Source organism: Dama dama, chromosome 12 (genome assembly GCF_033118175.1).
Source record: "Dama dama isolate Ldn47 chromosome 12, ASM3311817v1, whole genome shotgun sequence".
NCBI classification, from domain to species: domain Eukaryota; kingdom Metazoa; phylum Chordata; class Mammalia; order Artiodactyla; family Cervidae; genus Dama; species Dama dama.
The window spans coordinates 35,660,225-35,686,330 of record NC_083692.1 but is presented as its reverse complement, the minus strand read 5'-3'; the positions used below and the strand labels follow the sequence as shown (position 1 = coordinate 35,686,330).

The 26,106-nt window shown below is 39.3% G+C and overlaps 1 protein-coding gene across 2 annotated transcripts in view; it reads right to left on the bottom strand.

Annotated features, from left to right (window-relative positions):
• The window catches only part of GCH1 (GTP cyclohydrolase 1), a 53,437-nt gene that overhangs the window by 7,540 nt on the left and 19,791 nt on the right, over positions 1–26,106 (bottom strand). For both annotated transcript variants that reach the window (XM_061157010.1, XM_061157009.1), the window contains exons 2-3: positions 12,866–12,975; positions 4,881–4,936 (exon numbers count right to left, since the gene is read on the bottom strand). In XM_061157010.1, coding sequence (XP_061012993.1) covers positions 4,881–4,936; positions 12,866–12,975 — 166 coding nt within the window. The remainder of the gene's footprint in view (positions 1–4,880; positions 4,937–12,865; positions 12,976–26,106) is intronic.

Here is a 26,106-nt window from a genome sequence, read left to right as displayed (position 1 = left end):
CCTGGAGAGTTCATGGACAGAAGAGTCTGGCAGGCTACCAGACCATGGAGTTGCAAAAGAGTTGGACATGACTGAGCATGCACACACTTACTGGTCTTATAACATCTCTGCTAGGTCCTCTGTTTTATACTTTCTCTCTGTATTACAATATAATATATATAATAATATATATAATATAATAACTCTGTATTATACTTTCTCTCCTCTTCCTCCTCTGGCAACTGGGAAAGTAATCTGGTGATACTTTTTACAGGAAGAACCCATGGATGGTATAATTTAACCTTTGCAAATCTCAGAAGTGTTTCTGATGCCTTCATATCATTTGACTTGATAAGCTAGACTTGATACCAGGCTGTAAATTCTCAAGTGTGGCTAGAGAAAAAAGCAAAAGAACAACAAGAAATAGAGCCAGGTCACAGTGGGACTTAGCTAAAGTAAGAAGTTTGAACTTTATTAAGAGCTATAGAGCTATGAAGGGGGAAGCACTGTCAAACCCACACTTGAGAAAGAACACCCTAGCAGCACATGAGAGCAGAGCTAAGGATCCTAAGCGACGTGAGGACAGGAGTCAGGAAGTTAACACAAAATCCAGGAGGAACATCAAAGTCCCAAGAGTAGCAGTAAGGATAGCCAGCAAGCAGCATGGCAATGCGAGGTAAGCGTGGTGGTACAGGAGGTCAGTGAGCATACAACAGCAAGAGAGGGATTCCTCCTTACTCCTCGCCCCAAAATACATAGAGCAGAGATCTACATATAAAAATAAGGTCATAAAAATAACCCCCCAAAACATGAATTTATGACTATGCAAGTTTTAAACTTCATGAAAAAGGATACTAGAAAACAAGACAAATGATAAGCCTGGAAAATGATTCCCAGCTTTAATATTCAGAAAGCTCATATAAACCAGTAATAAAAAGACAAGCAACCTAATTGAAAAATTAGCAAAGACTAAGATCAGGAAGTTTCTGAACAAATTTAACCTCACTCTAAGTGCAAATTAAAACTATAGGTACCAATTTTCACTTACCTTGTTTGGACTTCAGACTCTTCAATGTTTGCCAGTGCTCGCAAAACGGTAGAGAAACACATGCCACTAACCTACTATTAGAGTACAGATCTGTAGGATCTTTTCTGGAGAGCAATTTGGTAATATAAACAATTCAGCTACTCTCAACCCAGTAATCTTATTCTACTCTTAGACTCAAAATATGGAAATAGATAAAAATGTATTCACCAACAGTTTTTTCCCCCATCCATTTTTGACAACAGTCTCAAGCTGTAGGCTCAAAGACTGGTTAAGTGAATTATATTAAAGAAATACTGGACTTCCCTGGTGGTTCAGTTGTTAAGAATCTGCCTGCCAATGCAGGGAACATGGGTTCAATCCCTGGTCCGGGAAATTTTCACATGCTATGGAGCAACTAAGCCCCTGTGACACAATTACTGAGTTCGCTCACTGCAGCTAGAGAGTAGCCCTCGCTCACCAAAGCGCAGACCCAGCTCTGCCAAAAGTAATTAATTAATTTTTAACAAATACAATGTGGCCATTAAAAGGAACTTGGACTTTTTAGACTAAAAGTTGCCCAAGGAATTTCACGTTGTTTTTTTTTAAAGTAGTAGTAGATGTAGGACATGATCCCCTTTTGTCTTATTTAGCGAGCAGTTTTAAGGCCACATGTTCGCGTTGAAATCTTCCAGAAGGATAGTGAAAGATCTCTAGTGGGGAATGGAAATAGGAAAGAAAAGTTTTCCCTTTAGTCATTCACTTGTATTTAAGTTTAACTGCCACATTACTTTTATAAGAGAAAAATGAGGAAAAAAAAAACCAAACAAACAAAAAAAACCATTCCCTTTGTAATCTAATCTACCATTGTTAACTATCTCCCAGTCTGAACCTCCTGGATCAACTGACCTGCTGCCCACCCACTGGAATATGTCTTGCTCCTACCCTCTGATTTTCCTTTGGTTGTTCATTAACTATACCTAGAGGCGCGTCTCGTCTGTTCAGAGCTCTGCTCAGCCCTCCACCCCTAGGTCTCCTCCACCCTGCCAGGCACAGCCATCGTGGGTCCTCTGCACCCAGGGCTCCTGACCAGGCGAGCCTTGGCACCTGCTGCCTCCTACTGCTGGCTCTGCTCGAGGGCAGTGGCCGTGTCCTACTTCCCTCCAGCAGCCACAGTAACTGGCATGGTCCTTTCACAGTAGTTGCCCAACAGCTGAACCACAGCCACGTGAGGCACTACAATTCTATATTCAAGATTTAATTGTGTTCACTCAATTATTCTAAAGCAAGAAAACAAATACATGTTCAATGGATTTTCAGCAACAGAAGGAATTTCTATTCAAACTAAATTTACTCTAGAATTCTACCAGGGTTAAACCAGATCAACTTACTTCTGGCATTTTCTTGTTACTTAAAGCTTTACTGTTTGATATTTGACTTCCCTGGAAATGAAAGGTCATTCATTTGAAGGCAAGCATATAACAAACTTCACATACAAGATTAAAATGAGCGGTGAAATTTTGCTAAGACATTCAGCTTTATTCCTTTTCATGCCCTAAATATTCCCAACTTCGTATAAGGAATAAGCAATTGGATAATATCTTAGCCTTCTTTTTATTTAATAGATCTTTTATTTAAAATCTTTACAAAATATCTGAAACTAATATACACTCAGTTTTCAGTTCTTTGGTTCCTTTTTTTGGTGTCTTACGTTTTAATCCTATTCGTGTAAGGACAAATCCCCATGCTAATAATTAACCCCTTTGTATTGTTCATAAAAGCTTAATTATTGGAGAGCTTTTTCTCCCATTAGGAAAGGAAATAACCAAAGGCTATTCCCTTCCACCCTCAAGTCACCACTTCTTCAAGGACCTCACTAGATCACTCTAACACCCATTTCTATAAAGTGTTGCCCATGGTCTACACACAGTGAGGTCTTCTAGAGAAGACTGCTTACATTAAGACCACAGCCTAGTGTAGTCTGCCAGGCTTTTTATAGTATAAAAACTATCTATTTTACACCTTTCACACACAGAGAGTCTACAGGTAGGAGCAGGGCCAAGATTTCTATATGAAGTGTAGGACTGGCAATCGTGCTGGAAAAGAGGGTACCAGGGGACTGGGCCTACTTCTATGTTTGCACAGCAAGCCCACTGAACTTACTTAGATTATTTATTAGAAAACAGTAAGCATAACCAATTACAATAAAGACACTTGTATTCAGTTGATATAACTTTATCATTTGGGAGTAAAAGTTGTCGGGGAGGAGGTTGCTAATAGAAATTATAATAAGGTAAATTACCCCACCACCACCACCCGTGCTATTTTTCAGCCACTCCTTGGCACTGCCATTGGATACAGATCACTGAAAGACACCAACATGCTTGCATATTTGTATTAAGAGCCTGACTGCAGTAAAGCAATAGTTATGATTTTAAGAACATCCTTTCATGGTACCAAGGAGCTCTGTCTGGTTGTGAGATTGAGGAATGAGGTCAGAAACTAGGGAAGTTAAATTTCTCTCTTCTACCTACTTTCTCCTTAATCCCTAGAAGAAATGAGTAAGAACATGGACATGAAAACAAAGTAAAAAGAACTGCTGTGGAAAGCAGGTGTCAGACTGCTGGGGTGGTATTTACAGAGTCCCACACAGAATTGGAAAGGATTTGGACCACTGTTTCAGGATCGTCTAAGTGGCGAAGAAACAGGAACATATCAGAGCCACAGGATAGTCGGTTGGTCACAAAGTTAGGTTTATTTCAAGTTTGCTATGCTCACTTTCACCTCAGTCAAGTTATCCAAACTTAGCTTGCTTTATTTTTAGAAGGAGGGGGACAATGACTGCATTTCATTACCTACTCCTTCATTGTAACCTCCTCCAATAGGAGGTGTGTGTACACCTCCCAGTATTTCCTCATCACACAGGAGTCACTAATGCTATACAAGGAAACTATACAAAAGGGTATTTAGGTCTGGCCCCCAATATTCCACTGTTCCTATCAGAGATACATAAACACTAACCCTCAGGTTGACTTCTAGCTAAACACAGGCGACCATGCTGGTATATCACCACTTCTTTCCTAAAACTTAAGAACAGTAGTAAAGCCCTGAACCCACAGGATAAAGAGAAAAAAGGACTGTAGCACAAAGAGAAACAGGAGAGTAAGCATTCTCAGAATAGAGCTGGGGGAGCGGGGGGGATGAAAAAGTCAAGGAAGGCATAGTCTTGGATCTGAAGAGTGAGAGGAACCAGAAGTGAACCAACTGGCCCTGCAGGACCCAGAGAGAGGCATGGAGGTACCCAGGCACAGTGGAAAGCAGGGCTGAGGCCCAATGGGGGTTCGTTTAAAAGTCAGAAGTGCAGTGCAGTTACACCTCCGCCCAGGCTTCCTCTCTCAGCCCTCTTAGCTAAACCACCCTTAAAGAATGGGAGCTGGGTGTACTTATGGCTGATTCTTGTTGATGTATGACAGAAAACCACAAAATTCTGTAAAGCAATTATCCTTCAATTAAAAAATGAAAAAAAAAAAAAGAACAGGGGCTGAGCTGAACTTACCCTCAGGGCCTCTCCAGTTAGGAAGGCTCTGCCGAGAAAAGTGTGAGGTAAGGCTTCAAGGCTGTGCAGGTGGGAGGTGAAGAAGGAAGGCAGGCCAACAGAGGAGTGAAAAGAAAAGGGCATCTGTGTTTCAGGTCCTCTAAGTCTGTCTTAGACAGACTATATATATGTCTATATATTATCTCTGCAACCATGAAGTAAGTTGGAATGTGCCTTCCAAGTGAGATCCACATGGATCAAGAGACAAAGCTTGCTAAGATTTTCACCATGAAGGGACAGGTCCTATAAACCTGTCCTCTTATTCACTACAGTCATACTTACCGAGCAAGTTTGCTGAGGCCAAGAACTTGCTTGTTAGGAAGATAACCGATATGGACCTTCAGAGAAGAGACAGAAATCATGAACTAAGTGAAACACAGTACTTCTTTGTGATAAAAGGAAACAATACAGTATACTTACTATGTAGTTCAGCACAGTGAAAACATATTTCTAAAACATCTAGATACTTTAAGATAGAAAATGAAGCACTTGCATAAATAATTAAAAATTACATAAATGAAATAAAAGGGAAATAAGAATGATTATTAATAAAATGACAAGCTTGAAGTATAGTTGTGGTATTTCCTTGTGAAGTTAAACTCTGGATACAATTCTTAAAATCCTTCCTCTGTTGAGAGGAAACTTTCTCAGGAAAGTGCAAATTATCCCACAGCAACATTAAAATGTAGTTAAAGAAGGCATACTTTAAACAGCTAAAACTGTAACTACAAATATTGCCATTCCACACATCATGGTGGCCTTGAATCCCACCCTGTTGCAGATCTCTGTTGCACAGAAAGAGGGTGCCCAGGCCCTCTGTCGTGCTGGGAAGCCCCATTTCTAAGCTGCTGGAGAACACCATCCTCCTGACAGGGGAAAAAAGGACACAGTTACCAGTTGGGACTCAGAATGAACCTGGATCCTAAGTCCTAAATTCTTGTAGGACCTACTGTAAGGCAAAGCCATTTCTATAATCTTACAGAGCACTGGTTAATATCTAGTATGAAAATGTTACCTATCAGTCAAGTGTTAAGTATGAGAGGACATTAAGTTCTCCAAAAAGATTAATAAATGATCATTTATAGGCAATCAATTTACCTAATATAAAATGACTAATTCATTTGCATGACAATTTGCCAGTCTTAGTTGCATTTGTTCACCTAATATTTACTGTACACTTCAATAATCAGTAATTAGTCATTTTAATGACTAATTAGTCATTGGTCATAGTAATGGGTGCTATGCTTCAGGAGTCTGAGAATACCAAATCATCACCTTCCTGGTCAGCAGAAAGAAAAAATTATGTAGCACCTGGACACTGGGTATTTCAAAGAAAAATTAGAGTGGAAACTTCCCCATAGAACCAAGATACAGAAGTATCATCGAGATTTACATACTTATATGCAGAGCTATAATTTGTTTGCACAATTTTTAGTCTTCCTTAAGATCCCATCATCTAAATGACCACTTTAGACAATCACCACTGAATAATATGTTCAAAAACAGAGCTAATGAGAGCACAGACACAGAGGAAACCATAGCAGAAGGTAAAAGGGTACAGTGGAGAGAGGCTGAGTACAGGATCAAGCTCCTGGATTTGGCCCCAGACTAACCCCCTGTGTCTTCTTGGACAAGTCATAGCTTCCTAAGCCTAACTTTCTCACTTAAAAGGTGGAGACGAGCTCACACGTTCCCTCATGTTTTAAAATCCTGAAAAAAATAAAATAAAATAAAATCCTGAACCCTGCTGTCACAGTCGAGCATCATTAATTGTGGAACTACCAGACCATATATGCCTCCTGATATGATGGAATACAGAGCTCTCAGCATCCCAATGAACTACTCTATTCAAATATGTTTTTAACCTTAAACTTAAGAAGTTTTAGATCAAATCTAGTATATAGAAAAATCCAAAGACTGAATGGAGAGCAAATTCAGAAACTGAGAGGCTCTATAGAACAATTGGCCTAGTTAGTTGAGTAAAAGAATGTCATTAGCATCGATAGGTGGGTGGCTGTCAGGGGAGACTATTTTAAAATAAGAGACTTCAGATGCGTAACAACCAAATGTATAAGCCTTATTTGGATTCTGGTTTAAACAAACCAACCACAAGACAGTTGAAACACCTGAGAAAATATAATATGGATTAGTTATTAGATGCTATTTAGGAATTACTGTTACTTTTGTCTGGGCTTCCCAGGTGGCACAGTGGTACAAAACCCGCCTGCCACTGCAGGAGATGCAAGAGATGCTGGTTTAATCTCTGGGTCGGGAAGATGCCCTGGAGGAGGAGATGGCAACCTGCTTTAGTACTCTTGCCTGGAGAATCCCATGGACAGAGGAGCCTGGCAGGCTACAGTCCATGGGGTTGCAGAGTTGGACATGACTAAGCAACTAGAACATGCACACTTTTGTCTACGGTAGTGCTACTGTGGCTAAGTAAGAATATTTTAGAGATGGGTATTAATAATTAGTAATGAAGAGTCCTGTTGTCTAAGATACTTCAATATATTAAAGGACTTACTGCCAACTTTTAAGGTTGATAATCAAATCAGTTATATTTCTAAAAAAAAAAAAATCCTTATCTTTTAGAGAAATATGCTGGAAGAAATTACAGAAGAAAAAATGTCATCTAGGATTTGCTTCAAAACAGTCCAGTGGGGACGTATATATTAATAGAACAAGACTGGCCCTTTACTGACAACTGTTGAAACTGGTTGATGGGAACATGGAATATTATATACTAATCTACCTATTCTTAGATATGTTTGAAAATTTCTACATAAAAGGTTTAAAAAGAGATGCCACTACACACACATCAGAATACTAAACTTAAAAACACTAAAAGTGCCAAATGTTGATGAGGATGTGAGTGACTAGGACTCATGAGAGTAAATGAAATGTAAACTGTACCAAATTGTTACAACCAATTTGGAAAGCTAAAAGTCAGTATTTAATAAGTTGAACATAGGTATACCCTGTATCGGCAGTTCCACTCCTAGGTATACTGCTAAAGAAATGCATGTGAGAGGTCGGTCAAGATGGCAGAGAAGGAGGATATGGAGCTCAGCTTCCCCCACTCCCCAAAGTCACATCAAAAATCCGTCTACACGTGGAACAACTCACAAAGAAAACCAACTAGAAACTGACAAAAGATTTCTTATATAACCAAAGCTATAAGAAAGATTTCCATGTAATCAGGTAGAGATTTGATTATGGAAAAAAAAAAAAGGCATCAGGGCCAGTGCCCCTAGGAAAGAAGGCCCACAGGTGCAGACCCTCCCCCTGCGGAGCCCCCTTGCCTACTGGGAGGTCTGCTCGAATAGACGAGGGGCTGGAGCGGCCTGGACTCTTCTCGCAAGGAATGTATACATGCTAGCTTGCTAGCAGTCAGTGAAGGGAGACTGGCTGTGGCTCCACCTGGCTTCCACACTTCCAGTCCAAAATGCTTGCTGAGGGAGGCAGGGGTGCATGGGAGGAGTGCTGCTAGTATAGATGATTCAAAGAAATGGAAATATATACCATCCTCTTGGATTAGAAGGATTTTTACTGTGAAAATAGCCATATAACTCCAAATACATATCTACAGATTTAATGCAATCCCCAGTTCAGTTCAGTCGCTCAGTTGTGTCCGACTCTTTACAACCCCATGGACTGCAGAACGCCAGGCCTCCCTGTCCATCGCCAGCTCCTGGAGTTTACTCAAACTCATGTCCATTGAGTTGGTGATGCCATCCAACCATCTCATCCTCTCTCATCCCCTCCTCCTCCCGCCTTCAATCTTTCCCAGTATCAGGGTCTTTTCAAATGAGTCAGTTCTTTATATCAGGTGGCCAAAGTATTGGAGTTTCAGCTTCAGCATCAGTCCTTCCAATGAATATTCAGGACTGATTTCCTTTAGGACGGACTTGTTGGCTCTCCTTGCAGTCCAAGCAACTTTCAAGAGTCTTCTCCAACATCACAGTTCAAAAGCATCAATTCTTCAGCGCTCAGCTTTCTTTATAGTCCAACTCTCATATCCATACATGACTACTGGAAAAACCATAGCTTTGACTAAACAGGACATTTTTTGGCAAAGTAATGTCTTTGCTTTTTAATATGCTGTCTAGGTTGGTTATAGATTTTCTTCCAAGGAGCAAGCGTCTTTTAATTTCATGGCTGCAGTCACAATCTGGAGTGATTTTGGAGCCCCAAAAAATAAAGTCTGCCACTGTTTCCCCATGTATTTGCCATGAAGTGACAGGACCAGATTCCATGACCTTAGTTTTCTGAATGTTGAGTTTAAGCCAACTTTTTCACTCTCCTCTTTCACTTTCATCAAGAGGTTCTTTAGTTCTTCTTCGCTTTCTGCCATAAGGGTGGTGTCATCTGCATATCTGAGGTTACTGATATTTCTCCCGGCAAGCCTGATTCCAGCTTGTGCTTCATCCAGCCCAGCATTTCTCATGATGTGCTCTGCATATAAGTTAAATAAGTAGGGTGACAATATACAGCCTTGATGTACTCCTTTCCCTATTTGGAACAAGTCTGTTGTTCCATGTCCAGTTCTAACTGTTGCTTCCTGACCTGCATACAGATTTCTCAAGAGGCAGGTCAAGTAGTCTAGTATTCCCACCTCTTTCAGAATTTTCCAGAGTTTGTTGTGGTCCACACAGTCAAAAGCTTTGGCATAGTCAATAAAGCAGAAGTAGATGTTTTTCTGGAACTCTCCTGATTTTTTTGATGATCCAACAGATGTTGGCAGTTTGATCTCTGGTTCCTCTGCCTTTTCTAAATCCAGCTTGAATATCTGGAAGTTCACGGTTCATGTACTGTTGAAGCCTGGCTTGGAAAATTTTGAGCATTCCTTACTAGCGTGTGAGATGAGTGCAACTGTGTGGTAGTTTGAGCATTCTTTGGCATTGCCTTTCTTAGGGACCGGAATGAAAACTGACCTTTTCTAGTCCTGTGGCTACTGCTGAGTTTCCCAAATTTGTAAACTATTTGTAAAAATCAAAATACCTAATCACAGAACTGAAACAAGTAACACTAAAATTTACTAGAATTGCCATTTACAATTCACTAGATTTGTCAAAACAATCCTGAGGGAAAAGAGAAAAGCTGGAGGCATAGTTCTCTCAGACTTTGGACAATACTACAAAGCTCCAGTGCACAGAAATCGGTGGAACAGGACAGAAAGCCCCCAAATAAACCCACGTACTTACTTACAGTCAATCTGTGACAGAAGGGACAATATACGAGGCAGAAAAGACAGTCTCTTCAATAAATGGTGTTGGGAAAGTAGGACAGCTACATGGACATTAATGAAATCAGAACATTCCCTCGAACTATAAATAAAAATAAACTCAACATGGTTTAAAGACCTAAATATAAGACATAACACACCATAAAACTACTAGAAGAGAACATAGACAAAACATTTTCTGACGTAAGTCATAGCAATATTTTCTTAGATCAGTCTCCCAAGACTAAAGAAATAAAAGCAAAAATAAACAAATGGGATCTGATCAAACTTACAAGCTTTTACACAGCAAAGAAAATCATTGACAAAACAAAAAGACAATCTATGTAATGAGAGAAAATATTTGCAAATGATGGGATCGACAAAGGGTTAATATGCAAAATATACAAACAGGTCATACAACACAATATTGAAAAAAACAATCCATCAAAAAATGGGCAGAAGACCTAAACAGACATTTCTCCAAAGAAGACATACAGATGGCCAACAGGCACATGAAAAAAATGCTAATTATTAGAGAAATGCACTCAAAACCACAACAAAGTATCATTTCACATAAATCAGAATGACCATCATCAAGAAGTCTACAAATAATAAATGCTGGATAGGGTGTGGAGAAAAGGGACCCCTCTTACACTGTTGGTGAGAATGCAAATTGGTATAGCCATTGTGGAAAAACAGAATGGAGGTTCCTTTTAAAAAAACTAGAGTTACCATATGATCCAGCAGCCCCAGTCCAAGGCATATATCCAGAAAAGATGCAAACTGTAATTCAAAAAGAATGTTCACAGTAGCACTATCCATATGAACATCACAATGTTCACAGCAGCACTATTCATTAATACAATAGCCAAGACATAGAAACAACTCAAGTGCCCATCAAGAGACAACTGGTTTATGACGATATGTTATATGTATGTGTGTGTGTGCATGTTAGTTGCTCAGTTGTGTCTGACTCTGCGACTCCATGGACTGTAGCCTGCCAGGCTCCTCTGCCGTGGATTCTGCAGGCAAGAATACTGGAGTGGATTGCCATTTTCTTCTGCAGGGGATCTTCTGAACCCAGGTCTTCCACATTGCAGGCAGACTTTTTACCGTCTGAGCCACCAGGGAAGCCCAGTTATATGTATACAGTGGACTATTAGTTAGTTAAGTTGCTCAGTCGTGTCCAACTCTTTGCGACCCCATGGACTGCAGCCCACCAGGCTCCTCCATCCTTGGGATTCTCCAGTGGACTATTACTCAGCCATAAAAAAAGAATGAAGTATTGCCATTTGTGGCAACATGGATTGGGCTAGAGAACACTAGGTGAAATAAGTCAGAAAGGGAAAGGCAAATATCATATGATATCACTTATATGTGGAATCTCAAAAATAATATACAAAATAGAAACAGACTAATAGACATAGAAAACAAACATATGGTTACTAAAGGGAAAGGCAAGAGGAGGGGGATAAATTAGGATACAAACTACTATACATAAAAAAGATAGGGAATGAGTATTTACTGTATTGTACAGGGAAGTATATTCAGTATCTTATAGTAACCTATAATGCACAAGTCTGAAATATAGATACATATATAGCTGAACAACTTTACTGTACCCCTGAAGCTAATATAATATTGTAAAGCAACTATACTTAAAGTAAAAAATAAATTAGGGAGTTCCCTGGTTGCCTTGTGGTTAGGATTCTGGGTTTCCACTGCCATGGCCCAGGTTCAATCCCTTGTTGGAGAACTGAGATCCTACAAGCCACATGATGTGGCCAATAAATAAATGTTTTTTTTAATTAAAAAATAAATAAAAATGTTAAAAAGAAATATGATGCATTTGTACATCAAAAGAATGCTGGTAGCAGTATTGTTTGTAATAGCCAAAAAGAAAAAAAAAAACAAAAAACAAAAAAATCACCACCACCACCAACCAAAAAACTCAAACACAGAGAGAGAGGAAAAAAATACAAATATCCACCAAAAACAGAACAATAAATTGTGGTATGTTTGTACAAAGGAATTATATATAGCAATGAAAATAAACAAACTACAATAACAGGCAATAACATCAATGACTCTTGCAATGTAGAACAAAAGAAGCCAAATACGAAAGAGTACATGTTGCAGACTCCACCTATTTATATACAGTAATTGAAAAACAAGAAAAACCAATCAATCTATAATGTTAGAAATCCATATACTGGGCTGACAAGATGGGTTGGGGATTAACAAGGGGCACAAGCTGAGCTTTCAAGACATTGATAGTGTTCTAGTTCTTGATCTGTGAGGTAGTAGGGAATACCCTAATGAGTTGTACATTTTTCTACGTTTCATTTCTGCAAAAATGAAAGAAGTACTTTAACAAAAAATGTGAGGCAAATGTTAACACATTAAATTTAGGTGATAGGTATATTCATACCACTATTTCCTATAAGTCTTCCATTCAAAAATTATTAATAAAAAGTAAAAATATAAAATAAAATTATGATATGGGAGGAGGGAAGAGAACAGGACAACTCTTGGGAACCCACATGTTCTCAGAGGGATATTTAACTACAACATTAACTTTATCTAGCTCACACATTCATTTTTCCTAAAATATTTTAAAAGGGTTGGAAACAAATCCACTAATACTATAACCTCTGCCACAAGGAATTCTGCAATCATTACCACTCATGTCATATTACACGGAAGTATAGCTTGGATCAAATATTATTTAGTTAAAATAAAGGGCAAAGGTTTTTCAGAGACTGCAGCAGGTACCTAGAAAAAAAGATGGTCTTTAATCTCATTATTTTAACCTATTAACATGGTATTTACTGTGAAATGCTTGCCCTGAAGGGCTTTTGCTACTTGTTTCTATTTAGTTCATTTCCAGCCATTAAATTAGTTGGGCTGATAAAGAATAGATATTCATGTGTATCTGGGATATTAAGAATTACCAGGTGACAGTTTAAAATATAATTATCCTAACTTTAAAACTGTCATTGTGCTTTTAAACATTGTTATGAAACAACACAGAAAAACTTACCTTTCCAACAAAAGGAACTAGATGATGTTCACACATGGAAAACATGTCTATGTCCTTCACAATCACCATCTCATCATGATCTTCATCAAATATGGCATCATTTAGGACATCTGAAACCAGAGGCTTGCTTTAGTAATGTTTCCAATTTTACAGCAAAATAAAGAATAGAAAAGTTAGCACTCCATAGGTTACATATAAATTGACAGTCAAGAATGTTAATCCTAATTAAAACATGAACAGCATGCAAATTAAAACTATTTTTCTTCCACCAAATTAGCAAAGTCTTTTCTTTAAATGATAGAAAATCCTTAGCATATGGTATTACATTTAAAATGCAGGATTACCAGTGTATTTGCAGCATAAGAGAGGAAGAGAAAAAGAAGGAGGAAAGGAGACAAACTATGCAAAACAAAAGAATGGGTGTTTCTGGCGATAAAAATGGGCTACTTTCACTTTCTACCTCACATCTTCTTGTACCTAACACTTTGTCTATAATGAACATGTAGAAAACTCTATATGAGAGAAAGTTAAAATAATGACATAAAAAGTTAAAATAATGAGATTAAACACCATCTTTTTTTCCAGGTAGCTGCTGCAGGCTCTAAAAACCTTTGCCCTTTATTTTGACTAAATAAAATTTGATCCAGCATATACTTCTGTATAATATGACATTAGCTTTCTGACTTCTGAAGCTATATCCAGATACCCATAAACTTGACCTCTGTTATTACTATCCCAAATAATTTTCTACTCTTATAATATTTTCTAGCTATTGTATGCAAGCATCAGACTCATTCTAAATAGTTGCCTTCCTCCCTTCCTAAGGAAATTAACACTATAGTTTTTATGTGTGTGCCTATTCAGGTTGGCTCTGGGTGATGAACAGTGTCTGGTTTACCCTGTGGACACGGTCACATGTGACCAGGCTTACAACAGACATTTCGAAACGAAAACTTTATTGTTAAAAACTACACTCATATCTGAACAGCGTGGCAGACTGGGTATAACCAAGTCATCTAGCTGCGTAATTTCAGAGATTTGGGGATACCCAATCCACACAGCATGAGACAGAAGGGAGGAGATGAATAGAGCTTGTAGCCACCTACTGCTATTTCCCCTCAGAAAGGCAGGCTGCTGAGTGAGTCACAGAGAAGATGTGCAAATGTCCACCCACACAGACCGACCTTCCGTGGCTCCGTCGCTACTAGAAGAGAGTCATCATTGATACTGAGTCATCATTAAACACTGCCTGTGTTAGGCTATTCAGAGACACACCTGACTGTGTCGCAGAGCAGTCATTAGTGGGGTAAACAGAAGTGAACATGTGGGGTTTAGACATACAGATAAACACAACACCCCTGTTGAGAGAGGTTGATAAAATCCAGAGAGGAGAAGGCTCAGGGCCATTCTTTTAAGTAGATACTCCTTCTCCAAAAGCAGTTTTCTATTCTGAATATGAGGCCCTAACCTTCAGCTGTGTTTTTGAAAGAAGTTCAAAAATAGATTCTCAATGCTCCCCAAAGGATCCTGGAGTTCTCCATGATTTCAATGTAACGGTACTGCCACTCATAGCTGACTAAAATCTTGAGTCACACAAGGAAATCTCCCTGAAAGTAAAAACAAAATTTTTTTTTTCTTAAAGAACAAAAGAGAATTGTCAAATATAGGAAGTGTTCATTTGTCTTCTCTGGCAAAGAATGAGAACATACCCTTCTAAGTTCTGACAACAACCATATGGCATATGTTAAATGTTGGCCCTGGAGTTACACTTATGTTAGCATCTGGCTCCATCACTAACTGCTGAATCTTGAGCAAGGCACTCTATGCCTCAATCTTCTCAGCTATAAAATGGTCATGAAAAAAGCTTCTACTTCATAGGGATATCCTGAGAATTAAATAAGATAATCCACTTGTGTTTAGAAATATGCAGGTGGGATCAGTGGTAGATAGTAATATTACTATTACTATAATTATGGTTCAGAGAGTTGCCAAACTATGTTCCCATGCACACTGATGTACGTGCACGTATGTGTGCCAAGTTGCTTCAGTTGTGTCTGACTCTTTTCAACCCTGTGGACTATAGCCTGCCAGGTTCCTCTGTCCATGGGATTCTCCAGGGAAGAATACTGGAGTGGGCTGCCATGCCCTCCTCCAGGGGATCTTCCTGATCCAGGGATCGAATCTGCATCTCTTATGTCTCCATAGTAAAGTGTCTGCCTGCAATGCGGGAGACCTGGGTTCAATCCCTGGGTCAGGAAGATCCCCTGGAGAAGGAAAATGGCAACCCACTCCAGTACTCTTACCTGGAAAATCCCATGGATGGAGGAGCCTGGTAGGCTACAGTTCATGGGGTCACAAAGAGTCGGACACGACTGAGCGACTTCACTTCACTCTTTGCCACTGGCGCCACCTGGAAAGCCCACATTGATGTACATCACAATTTAAAAAGCAACAATTTGCTTCTAAGGAACAGACTACAGAAAAGGAAAAGGAGTAACTTTACTATGGAGAAACATGGCAGACACTCCTTTAATCAAGTAATTAGGGTTAACTTTACCAGTAATAGGGGGCTTCCCCAGTGGCTCAGACAGTAAAGAATCTGCCTGCAATGCAGGAGAATGGGATTCAATCCCTGGGTTGAGAAGATCCCCTGGAGAAGGGAATGGCTATCCAATCCAGTATTCTTGCCTGGAGAATCCCATGGACAGAGAAGACTGGTGGGCTAGGGTCTGAGAGTCAGATATAGTTGAGCAACTAACACAATAAACTTCAAGTAATAAGACATATTGATATTATGCAGCACCTAACATAAGACCATGAGCAGGGCACATCACCTCTGTAGTATTCTTCCCCAAAACCTGAAACTGCAGTCTCATCACCAGACAAATCGAAGGACATTCTACAAAATACCTGATGTGCATCCTGTGCTCAGTCGTGTCAGACTCTTTGTGACCCCATGGACTATATCCTGCCAGGCTCCTCTTTCCACGGAATTTTCCAAGCAAGAATACTGGAATAGGTTGCCAACAAAATACCCAGACAAGTACTCTTTTAAAGAAAGACACAGAGGGAATTCCCTGGCAGTCCTCTGAGTAGGACTCTGCACTCCCACTGCTGTGGGCCTGATTGGGGAACTCAGATTGTACAAACCATGCAGTGCAGCTAAATAAGTAAATGAAAAATAAAAAAGATATGGAAAGATCAAGGAATTGTCCACATTAAAAGAGACCAAAGACACATAACAACTAAAAGCAATAGAAAAACTAAAATTGAAATAAAGCCTGTGTTTTAGTTCACAGTGTTGTATTGTACCGTGGCCATATGAGATGTTATCACTAGATGAAGCTGGGGGAGGGCTATATGGAATCTCTCTGTACTACTTTTGTCATTATTCTATAAGTCCAAAAGTATTTCAAAATAAAAAGTTTGAAAGAAACAACAAAACAATGTCTATCAACTGTAATGTATAAACAGTGGAACACTATTCAGCAATAAAATGGGATAAAATAATGATTGGTGCACTGTGGTTGAACATCCTAAGAATTATACCAGGTGAAAGAAGTCACATACATACACACACAAAAACTATGTGAGATTCTAGAAAAAGTAAATATAGCGATAGAAAGGAGGCAGATGGTGTATCAGAGACCATAGAGATGGGAGAGAGGAATGGCTGCAAAAAGATATGAAGACATTCTTTGTTTGATTGATGGAAACCATCTAAACCTTGGTTGTATTGGTAGCTATGCAACTGTATGAGTTTGTCAAAATTCAAATTGTACACATAAAGTTGGTAAATTTTATTGAATACATGTTGCAAATTAATAGAGCTTTCTTTAAAAAAAATTGTGGTATATTATGCAACTTTTTGTGTAAAAGTCGAAAGGAGGAATTATGAACATAAACACATAAACACTTATCTTCAAAGAGAAACACTAGAAAAATGAGCCAAAAAGCAAACAAAATGATTACCCATACAGGACCAAGAGAACAAGGGGAAAAGGATACCATGGAAGTGAGATATCTTTGAATAAAATTTGTTCTATAATTTTGACCTTGAAATCATGCAATTGTTTTACATACTCAAAACTAAACCAAAAAGAAGAAAACCAGCAATCTCATATGTCGTCATGCTTTGTGTGCTAATGGAACACTGATATGTTGCCTATATCCCATTTCATTAAAATGGACCCAGACTATAAATTTGACCCAGCCGAGTCATTTTTCTTCAGTAATGAAGTCTCCCTGCTATATTTATTTATGTTTTGCTGCAACATATCTGAAAGCTACCATCTGTAGCTAATAAGAACAAAGCACTATCACAGATTGTTTTAATTTCCTGCCTGTTATCAGCAGCAAGGAGGTAACCCTGGAAACAAGGATTTATAGCATTCTATTTCCTACTGTTGGTCATAATCAACAAAAGAAACCGAGCTGCCTCCAAAAGTTAAAGGTCCATCTATAACACCACCACACACAAAATGTATAAAAATACACCTTTCGAATGTCATTAATGACTAAGCAATGACAACGAATAGCCCTGCCGGGCAGCCATCCCTCAAGTGTTTAGTCCCTTCCTGAAAGTGCAGTAAGGCAGGCCTACGATATGACCCAAAGTACATATGTACGCACCCTCTGAACCAGGAGTTCTGACTCCTCCAGTGAGCTTGTTAAAAACACAAAATCACTGAACCCTGCCCCTGGAGCTTCTGATTTAGAAGGTCTGGGTGAGCCTGAGAATTTATATTTTTAACAAATTCCCAGAAGATGCTAATGCATCTGGAACCACACTCTGAAAGCAGCTGTTTTTAAGTATTCCCTGTTCTGTGCTGCTACAGAATCTTTACACCTTCAAATACTCCTAGTAACACAAACACATATCTTAAGGAACACAAACCTGTTTTTGCAGGGGTAGAAGGAAACTCCTAGAGGAAATTCCACACAAAAGGAAAATTACATCTAATGAAATTTCTTTTGCATGAATGGTAATAGTAATTAGCACTATCCTGGATGTTTTGTGATCAGCACGAAAAATGAGAGATCTCTGAGGAAGTAAGAATTGCACAGCCAATGCATTGTCTGGAGGACAGTATTTAAAAATGACGGAAGAAGACCTGGAGCACTGAACATGTGCCCGATTTAAGTGACAGGAGAGAGAGAATGGGGTCTGCCTACTGCTTTCAAAATTAAGACAGAAAAAGACACAGAGAGTGAGACCTGATAAGGCATCAGACCTCTGTGCTCTCGACTGGAATTAAATCAACTCAAGGGGCCAACAAAGATAAGCCCAACTGATTTAGTGTAGAAACAGCTGAATCACTGGCCTGAACCCTCTAACATTAGAGCTGCCTCAACCAGCACACAGGACTTACTGTGTTGTACTTCCTGCACCACTGTTAGGCGTGCTCATTTCTCCCAAACTTGGAAGTAAGTACTGCAGCTTAAGGCTTTGGAGTTTCCACACAGGACCCTACATGCCATGCGCAGAGCCAGAGCTAAACAGAGATCTTCCATTTTATCTAATTAATATGTCAGTCTTTACCCTGTGATTTACTTCCTTAAAATAGAAGAGACTTTAAAGAAACTCATGTGACCAAGGGAACATAAGAATTCTTACTGCGGTATTATTGGTAATAACATATATTTGGTATTTAAGTATGCATCAGAAGAACACTTATACATCTTACTTAGAAAAGCACTGAAACAGACTTCCCTGGTCATCCAGTGGCCGGGATTCCATGCTTCCAATGAAGGGGGCCTAGGTTCAATCTCTGCTCAGGGAACTAGATCCCATATGCTACAACTGAGAGTTCACATGCCGTAACTAAGACCCAGCGCAGCCAAATGAAAATAAATTTTTAAAATATCATTAAAACCATCAACTAAGATATCTCCTCCTCATGAGCAACACTAACCTTCTACCAAGATGTATGCTTGATTGCATGCACCCCTTTGTCAAAATCACATATGTACTGACCACCCCGCTTAACTCTTCTGAACAGTTTTCAAAGTTCTCTGAGACATTGTCTCTTGGGTCATAATCCTCAGGTTGACTGGAATAAAAATTTCCATTTCTTACTTAGATTGACTGTTAATTAATTATTCCATCAACCAGAATATAACCATTTAGAAGAAATAAAAACAATACTACCTGTTTGTGGACATACACATAAAATGAAAATATAAATATAGGCATGAGAGTAAGAGAACAAATTCATGGCAGTGGTTAACTTTGTGAAGGGGGGGCAACAGAATCAGAAAGAGATAATGATGAGCTTTACATGCATTTTTAAAAGCAATTATAGCAAAATATTAAAGTTGGCTAAAATCAGATGAATGCTGGCTAAACAAGTTCTTTACACGTCTTCTTATATATTTGAGATATTTCATTAATAATGAAAAAAGATTCTTTAAACTGAGCTCATACACATGCTGGTAGGGTTTTCTTCCCCCTGAAAAAAAGCAAGCAACTAGAGTAGGATTTCATAGGAAAGACTGTTTGTAATGCTACAAACTCCTTCAGAAACACACTAAATCACACTCTGCAATTAAAAAAAGGCTTCTGTCCTGAGTGTGGCATTGAAATGTTTGCTTTCTACCTCTTGTCTGAAAAGTTTGTCCTAAGAGCAACATTAAAACAAATTAAAAGAGCAAAGAAAATCACTATTGCCACTTTCATTTCCATCATGGTACTATACATCTTGTTAGTACTTACAACACACACAGCTTTTAGCACTTAACAAGACAAAGCTAACATTTGTGAAAACTGGCCAAAATAAGCATGAACCCGAACATTCCACAGACTGACATAATGACAGAAGCTAAGATGACTTCAGACAACCATTCACACCATCTGCTGGAGCAGGCAGAGCTGCTGCATGCTTTGATATGCTCCATGAACTCATTTCACAAACTGCAAGTTTGTCAGCAGGAAAGATCCAGTGCACTGCAGAAAAGTAAAAGTCTGGTTATTTTGGGAAATTTTCCTTCCTGCCATCCTTAAGTTCAGTTCAGTTGCTCAGTCATGTCCGACTCTTTGCGACCCAATGGATTGCAGCACGCCAGGCTTCCCTGTCCATCACCAACTCCCAGAGATTGCTCAAACTCATGTCCATCAAGTTGGTGATGCCATCCAACCATCTCATCCTCTGTCATCCCCTTTTCCTCCTGCCTTCAATCTTTCCCAGCATCAGGGTCTTTTCTAATGAGTCAGTTCTTCACATCCAGTGGCCAGAGTATTGGAGCTTTAGCTTCAGCATCAGTCCTTCCAATGAATATTCAGGACTGATTTCCTTCAAGATTGACTGGTTTGATCTCCTTAAGAGTCTTCTCCAACACCACAGTTCAAAAGCATCAATTCTTTGGCGCTCAGCTTTCTTTATGGTCCAACTCTCACATTCATACGTGACCACTGGAAAATACCACAGCTTTGACTATATGGACATTTGTCAGTGAAGTAATGTCTCTGTTTTTTAAAATGTTGTCTAGGTTTGTCATCCTTGGCAGAGGTAAATTCTCATATTGCTTCTAAGCAATTAAAATATAGTTAAGACAACATGAATAGACCTTGAGGGCATCACACTAAGCAAAATAAATCAGAGAAAGACACACAGCATATGATCTCACTTATAAGTGGAATCTAAAAAGGCTGAACTTGGAGAAACAGAGAGTCTAATGGTGGTTACAAGGGGTTGGGAGGGTGAAGGAGATTGGGACACGTTAGTCCCAGAGTACAAACTTACAGTTAAAGATGAATAAATTCTAGGGATTTAATGCACAGCTTTTTTATTATAATCAACACATAGGACTGGCCAAGGCCAGTTTTCATTCCAGTCCCACAGAAGGGCAATGCCAAAGAAAGTTCAAACTACCATAGCATTGTGCTCATTTCAAATGCTAGTAAGATTATGCTCAAATTCCTTCAAGTTAGGCTTCAACATTACATGAACTGAGAACTTCCAGATGTTTAAGCTGGGTTTAGAAAAGGCAGAGGAACCAGAGATCAAATTGCCAACATTTGTTGGATCATAGATAAAACAAGAGAATTCCAGGAAAACATCTACGCAAAAGCTTTTGACCATGTGGATCACAATAAACTGTGGAAAATTCTTAAAGAGATGGGAATACCAGACCACCTCACCTGTCTTCTGAGAAACCTGTATGCAGATCAAGAAGTAATAGTTAGAACCTCACATGAAACGAATGACAGTTTAAAAATTGGGAAAAGAATAAGACAAGGCTGTATATTGTCACCTGTTTAACTTTTATGCAGAGTACATCATGCAAAATGCCGGGCTAGATGAATCACAAGCTAGAATCAAGATAGCCAGGGAAAATACCAACAACCTCAGATATGCAGCTGATACCACCCATCCTTTCAGCTGGCCTTATCACGAACACAACATCTATCAGTGAGAGACATGTTTCATATAGAAGTTAAAGACCTTTTTCTTGATTACAACAGTAATGTTCATAATAGTTTATTCATAAGACAATAAAATAATGAAATGAGAAAACGGAAGCACATAAAACCTCTCTACCCACAACTACTTGACTGGCTCTTAGGGACCCACACGGACAGTGGTTCAAGAAGTAGTACAGTAAAGTAGAAGGAATGAGCTCTCTCTCAGGCTCTGCATAGACTGTGACCTGGCTGGCAGGGCCCTTACAGGTAAGATGATGGGTTTGAAAAAGGAATTCAACATAACTCCTAGGTTCTGGCTTGCACAGTTCGGGGGTGTTGGAAATCAATGCCAAATTACAATAGAATTACCCTTCCACCCCACTGGTCAGCTTCTGGGATGTGCACAGCAAAGGCTAGTGGCTTTCTGTACTGAGGCAGAGAAATGCATCTGTTTTATTCAGATGGATTCATGGATAAAACTGAAGGTTGCCAATCATATACACTAGTGACTCTCAAAGTTACCTAAGCCAAAGAACTCTTGTTCTGGTCACAGTTTACTACTCTGGAAGGCTATTTAAAGAAAGAAACATGGTATATTCAAGGAGTCATTAAAACACACACACACATTTGTCAAATTCAGTTCTTTAATTGGATAATTCTGTATATCTTCCACAATCCAGCTGTGTAAGTGAAAATGGAACTTATAAGATAGATGGTGGTAACAAGGTCTGGTTCGTGGCAGTTCTAAAGAAAGAACACACCAATCTGATAAACTATCCATTGCTTTAAAGTCTTTAATACATTCATCCTTAGCATTCTGCTTCACTTATGTCATGAGATTTCATATTGACGGATTTTATAGAACCATTCCATTTTATGGAACCATTTGACGGATTTTATGACAAATAAGTACCAGCAGGGTGTACAAGCCTCTATCATTCATGACAAGTGATTAAAGGACAAGAGATCATCTTTTAGAACAGTGGCTCCCAATCGCTTCTCGGTCTTTTGGCTAAGATCAAGTGCAGAACAGTGGCTCCCAAACATAGCCAATCATAGGACACCCTGGAAAATATAGTTTCCCAAGCCACCCTGACAAAGTCTGATTCACTGGCTATGGGGTAATCCCAGGATTATGTCTTTTAAAAACCCAAGCAATTCCAATAATCAGTCAAACCAGGAGCACACGCTTTTAGGGGTGAGAGAGGATGAGGATTGAAAATGGACCTACTACTGGCTGTAATTTATGTTTAGCAAGGCCCAAATGATGGGCAATATAATTTCTCTCCATAAACCCTCACTACAGTCATATAGCAGAGGGTGACAACTCAGGCAGAACAGTGTGAGCTCTGCGCAAGAGGCCTGGCAGAGGGACTGAGGTTGGGGGCAGTGGGGTGGGTGGCAAGAGGAGAGAGGAAGGGAAGAAGGTGGAGCTACCTTCAGAGCAGGTGGCAGAAAGAACCACGTGGTCCAGCAAAAAGCAGAGGAAGGAGGACCTCACACGAGAAAGTTGTTCCCATCTCCCTGAAAAATATGAGCCCTTTAAGAAACCAATTGGCTCCTACAGCTCACTAGAAATCAGTTCTGAGAGTAACACGATCAAGTTTTCCTAGGAGTCCTGTACTACTGCTTTCCAAGCTGGACACAAACATATCAAACCGTGATATCAAAAACCTTAAGATCTGAGAAATAAGCCTATATGTAAAAATATTCAGAGAAAGACCATAGCTAAACTACACAAGTAATAGTTTCCATAAGGGGAAAATTATGGACCAGGAGAGGAAATACAGTTAAACTAAAGATACAGATTTGAGCCAGGCCTTAAAGATGGATAGGAGGAAAGAGAGGGTTTTCTAGAGGGGATGAGGAAAGGAGGTACTATGTGAAATGAAATAGGGAGGTGGGAAACAATAAAGGTGCACTTCCTGAACAAGTCATGCACTGGGCAGAAACTAGATTCCCTTCGTTTAGAGCATTTTTCTTTCGAGTGAAAATTTATATTTAGTTCATGGCCTCTTTCAAGTCCTGCCAGAGTCTGCATTGGTCAAAAGTTATCATCCCCATTTAACAGATGAGGAAACGGATGCTCTATTTGGAAACACTAAGTCCTGCTGAAGAAGAGCCAACTGTTAGTCCAAGAGCTGGAGTTTGACCCCTGTCCTCTGCCTTCCAGATGAGCGCCTCATCACCAGCCACCTGCACCTGGAGAGACCAGACCAAACTGGGAGTTGCTGCAGCTATGAGGTGATGAAATCCAAAGTCAATGACAGCAAAGGAAATGTTGTCATTGTTATTCAGTCTCTCAATTGTGTCCGACTCTTTGAGATCCCGTGGACTGCAGCATTCCAGGCTTCCTTCTCCTTCACTATCTCCCAGAGTTTGCTCAAACTCATGTCCATTGAGTCGATGATACCATTCAACCATCTAATCCTCTATTACCCTCTTCCCCTTTTGACCTCAATCTTTCCCAGCACTAGGGCCCTTTTCCAATGAGTTGACTTTTCACATCAGGTGGCCAAAGTACTGGAGCTTCAGCTTCCACATCAGCCCTTCCAATAAATATTCAGGACTGATTTCCTTTCGGATTGACTGATTTCATCTCCTTGCTGACCAAGAGACTCTCAAGAGTCTTCTCCAGCACCATAATTTGAAAGCATCAATTCTTCAGTGCTCAGCCTTTTTTATGGTTCAACTCTCACATCCATACATGGAAAAACTAGGACATGAAGAGAGCAAATCTGATTTTTTAAAAGAAAGATATGAAAAAATAAATAAAGGAAAAATAAAAAAATAAAAGAAAGATAAAAGTAGTTATAAATATGGAGGCTGAAGGAGAGGAGAGGGTCAAGCTAACTGCCAGCCCAGGAGAGCAGCTAGAAAGAGTGGCCTGATACCAGCTGGCTGCTGGAGCCTACAACTGATGCACCTCAATGGCAAAATTCTGTTTTACCAACTATTTATTTGGTTTATATGCAGGAAAATTCAGTAATTTAATGCTATTTTGACCTTTACTTTTTGATATCAAACTGGAAGTTTCAGGGGAAAGGAGAATCTTCAAACTAATAAAAAGACTTTTTAAAAAAAGGAAATTCTCTATGGCAGTTTACCCTAGGCGACCAGTAAAAGACTATTTTTCAAACCAATTAGAGTCTTACAATCTTCAAGATCCAAATATTGTAACTCTTCTAATTGTGATATTACATGAAGAAAACAGCGCTCCTGCTGAAAATGTTTTCCCTGAATTTAATCAAGTCTTTAGACCTAAATTCCAGTTTCCAGGAACATGAGGGGTAGAGAAACAAGTTGAATGAAAACAAGAAGAAAAGAATCACACAAATCTCAAAGGTAGAATATCTTACAGGAGAGCTGACAATCTCTGATAAATTAAGGGGAGGACGGTAGTAGAACTTTAGATTAAAACCTAACAATCAAATGCAAATGTATGGATACCGTGTGGGTCGTAGTTTGAAACAAATCATGAGTGAAAGACATTTGGAATAACTGGAGAATCTGAATGTAGATTAGGTACTAAATGATATGAAGGAATTAATAGTTTTACTAGTTGTTGTTTCGTCACTAACTCACGTCTGACTCTTTGAGACCCCATGGGCCTGCCGGGTTTCTCTGTCCGTGGGGTTTTTCAGGCAAGAATACTGGAGTGTGTTGCTATTTCCTCCTCCAGGGATCTTCCCAACCCAGGGATCAAACCCATGTCTCCTGCATTTGCAAGCAGATTCTTAACACTGAGTCACCTAGAAAGCCCTAGTTTTACTAAGGATAGTATGAAGAAAAACACCTCTGAGTGTGACACTTCACCTCAAAACACACACCTCTGATTTGCTCTCAGAAAGGAAGAGGCCATACCAATGTGACAAAATGTTAATTTTGAATCTAGGTAGTAAGTATACAGTTGTCCCTTATACAATTTTATCTACTTTTATATTTGGAAGTTTTACATAATAAAAATTAAATGTAAAATAAAACATGATGACTCTAACAGAATATCAGTTTTCTTGGTATTACAGTTTAACCAACAATTCCTCTTCTAAATGATATGAAGATTTACAACAGACTAAAACCTCAAGTGCTAGTATGACTAGCAACTGTTTATTCTTCTTGAAGAAGTATCTACAAGACTCCTGAGGTTAAAGTCTGTAAATAAAGGCTTTGTACAATCAGAGGGGCTAAGGTTAGAAGACCACCAACCCTAAAGAACGCATCAGTGAAGAAACTTCAAAAAAAATCTGTGTCACAAGAAAAATAAGAGAGTCCTGTTACCATAGAAACTATCTGTGCAGCTTGAATGTTTCAAAGGAACACAGCACCTCGAGCAACAAAGAAAGCCTGCGGTCCTTGCTAGGACCTCACCTGTCAACTGCTGGAAGTCAACAGAGTGAGCCAAGAGCCATGCTGACAAGTGTGCCCATAGTCCAGAGACCTCGGCAAGACAATTCAACTCTAATCTATCTGCCACTTCCTGCAGACCAGATCCACAACAGTCCTGAAAGTCACTTGAGTAGGGTCACAAAGTAGTTAGTGTGGATGCCCTGACTAGTCCAGACTAGTTGTTCTTCCAATTATGCCAGGATGATTCTTGCCTAACACACTAAGATAGCTTGAGAAGCACCAAATGGACCCTTAGTATTATATCAGTGAGCATTTATAACAAGTAATTATGTAGTTAAAATACTTGTCTTTCTCATAAACTACTTCACTTGTAAAGAGCCATGCTCAAAAAGGTTCAGTTTATTGTGAAGGGGGTATAAAAAGAAAGAGATGGATAGTAAAATGAAACAAACAAACAAAACCCAGCATGTCCTAAGTTTGGCCTCCACTG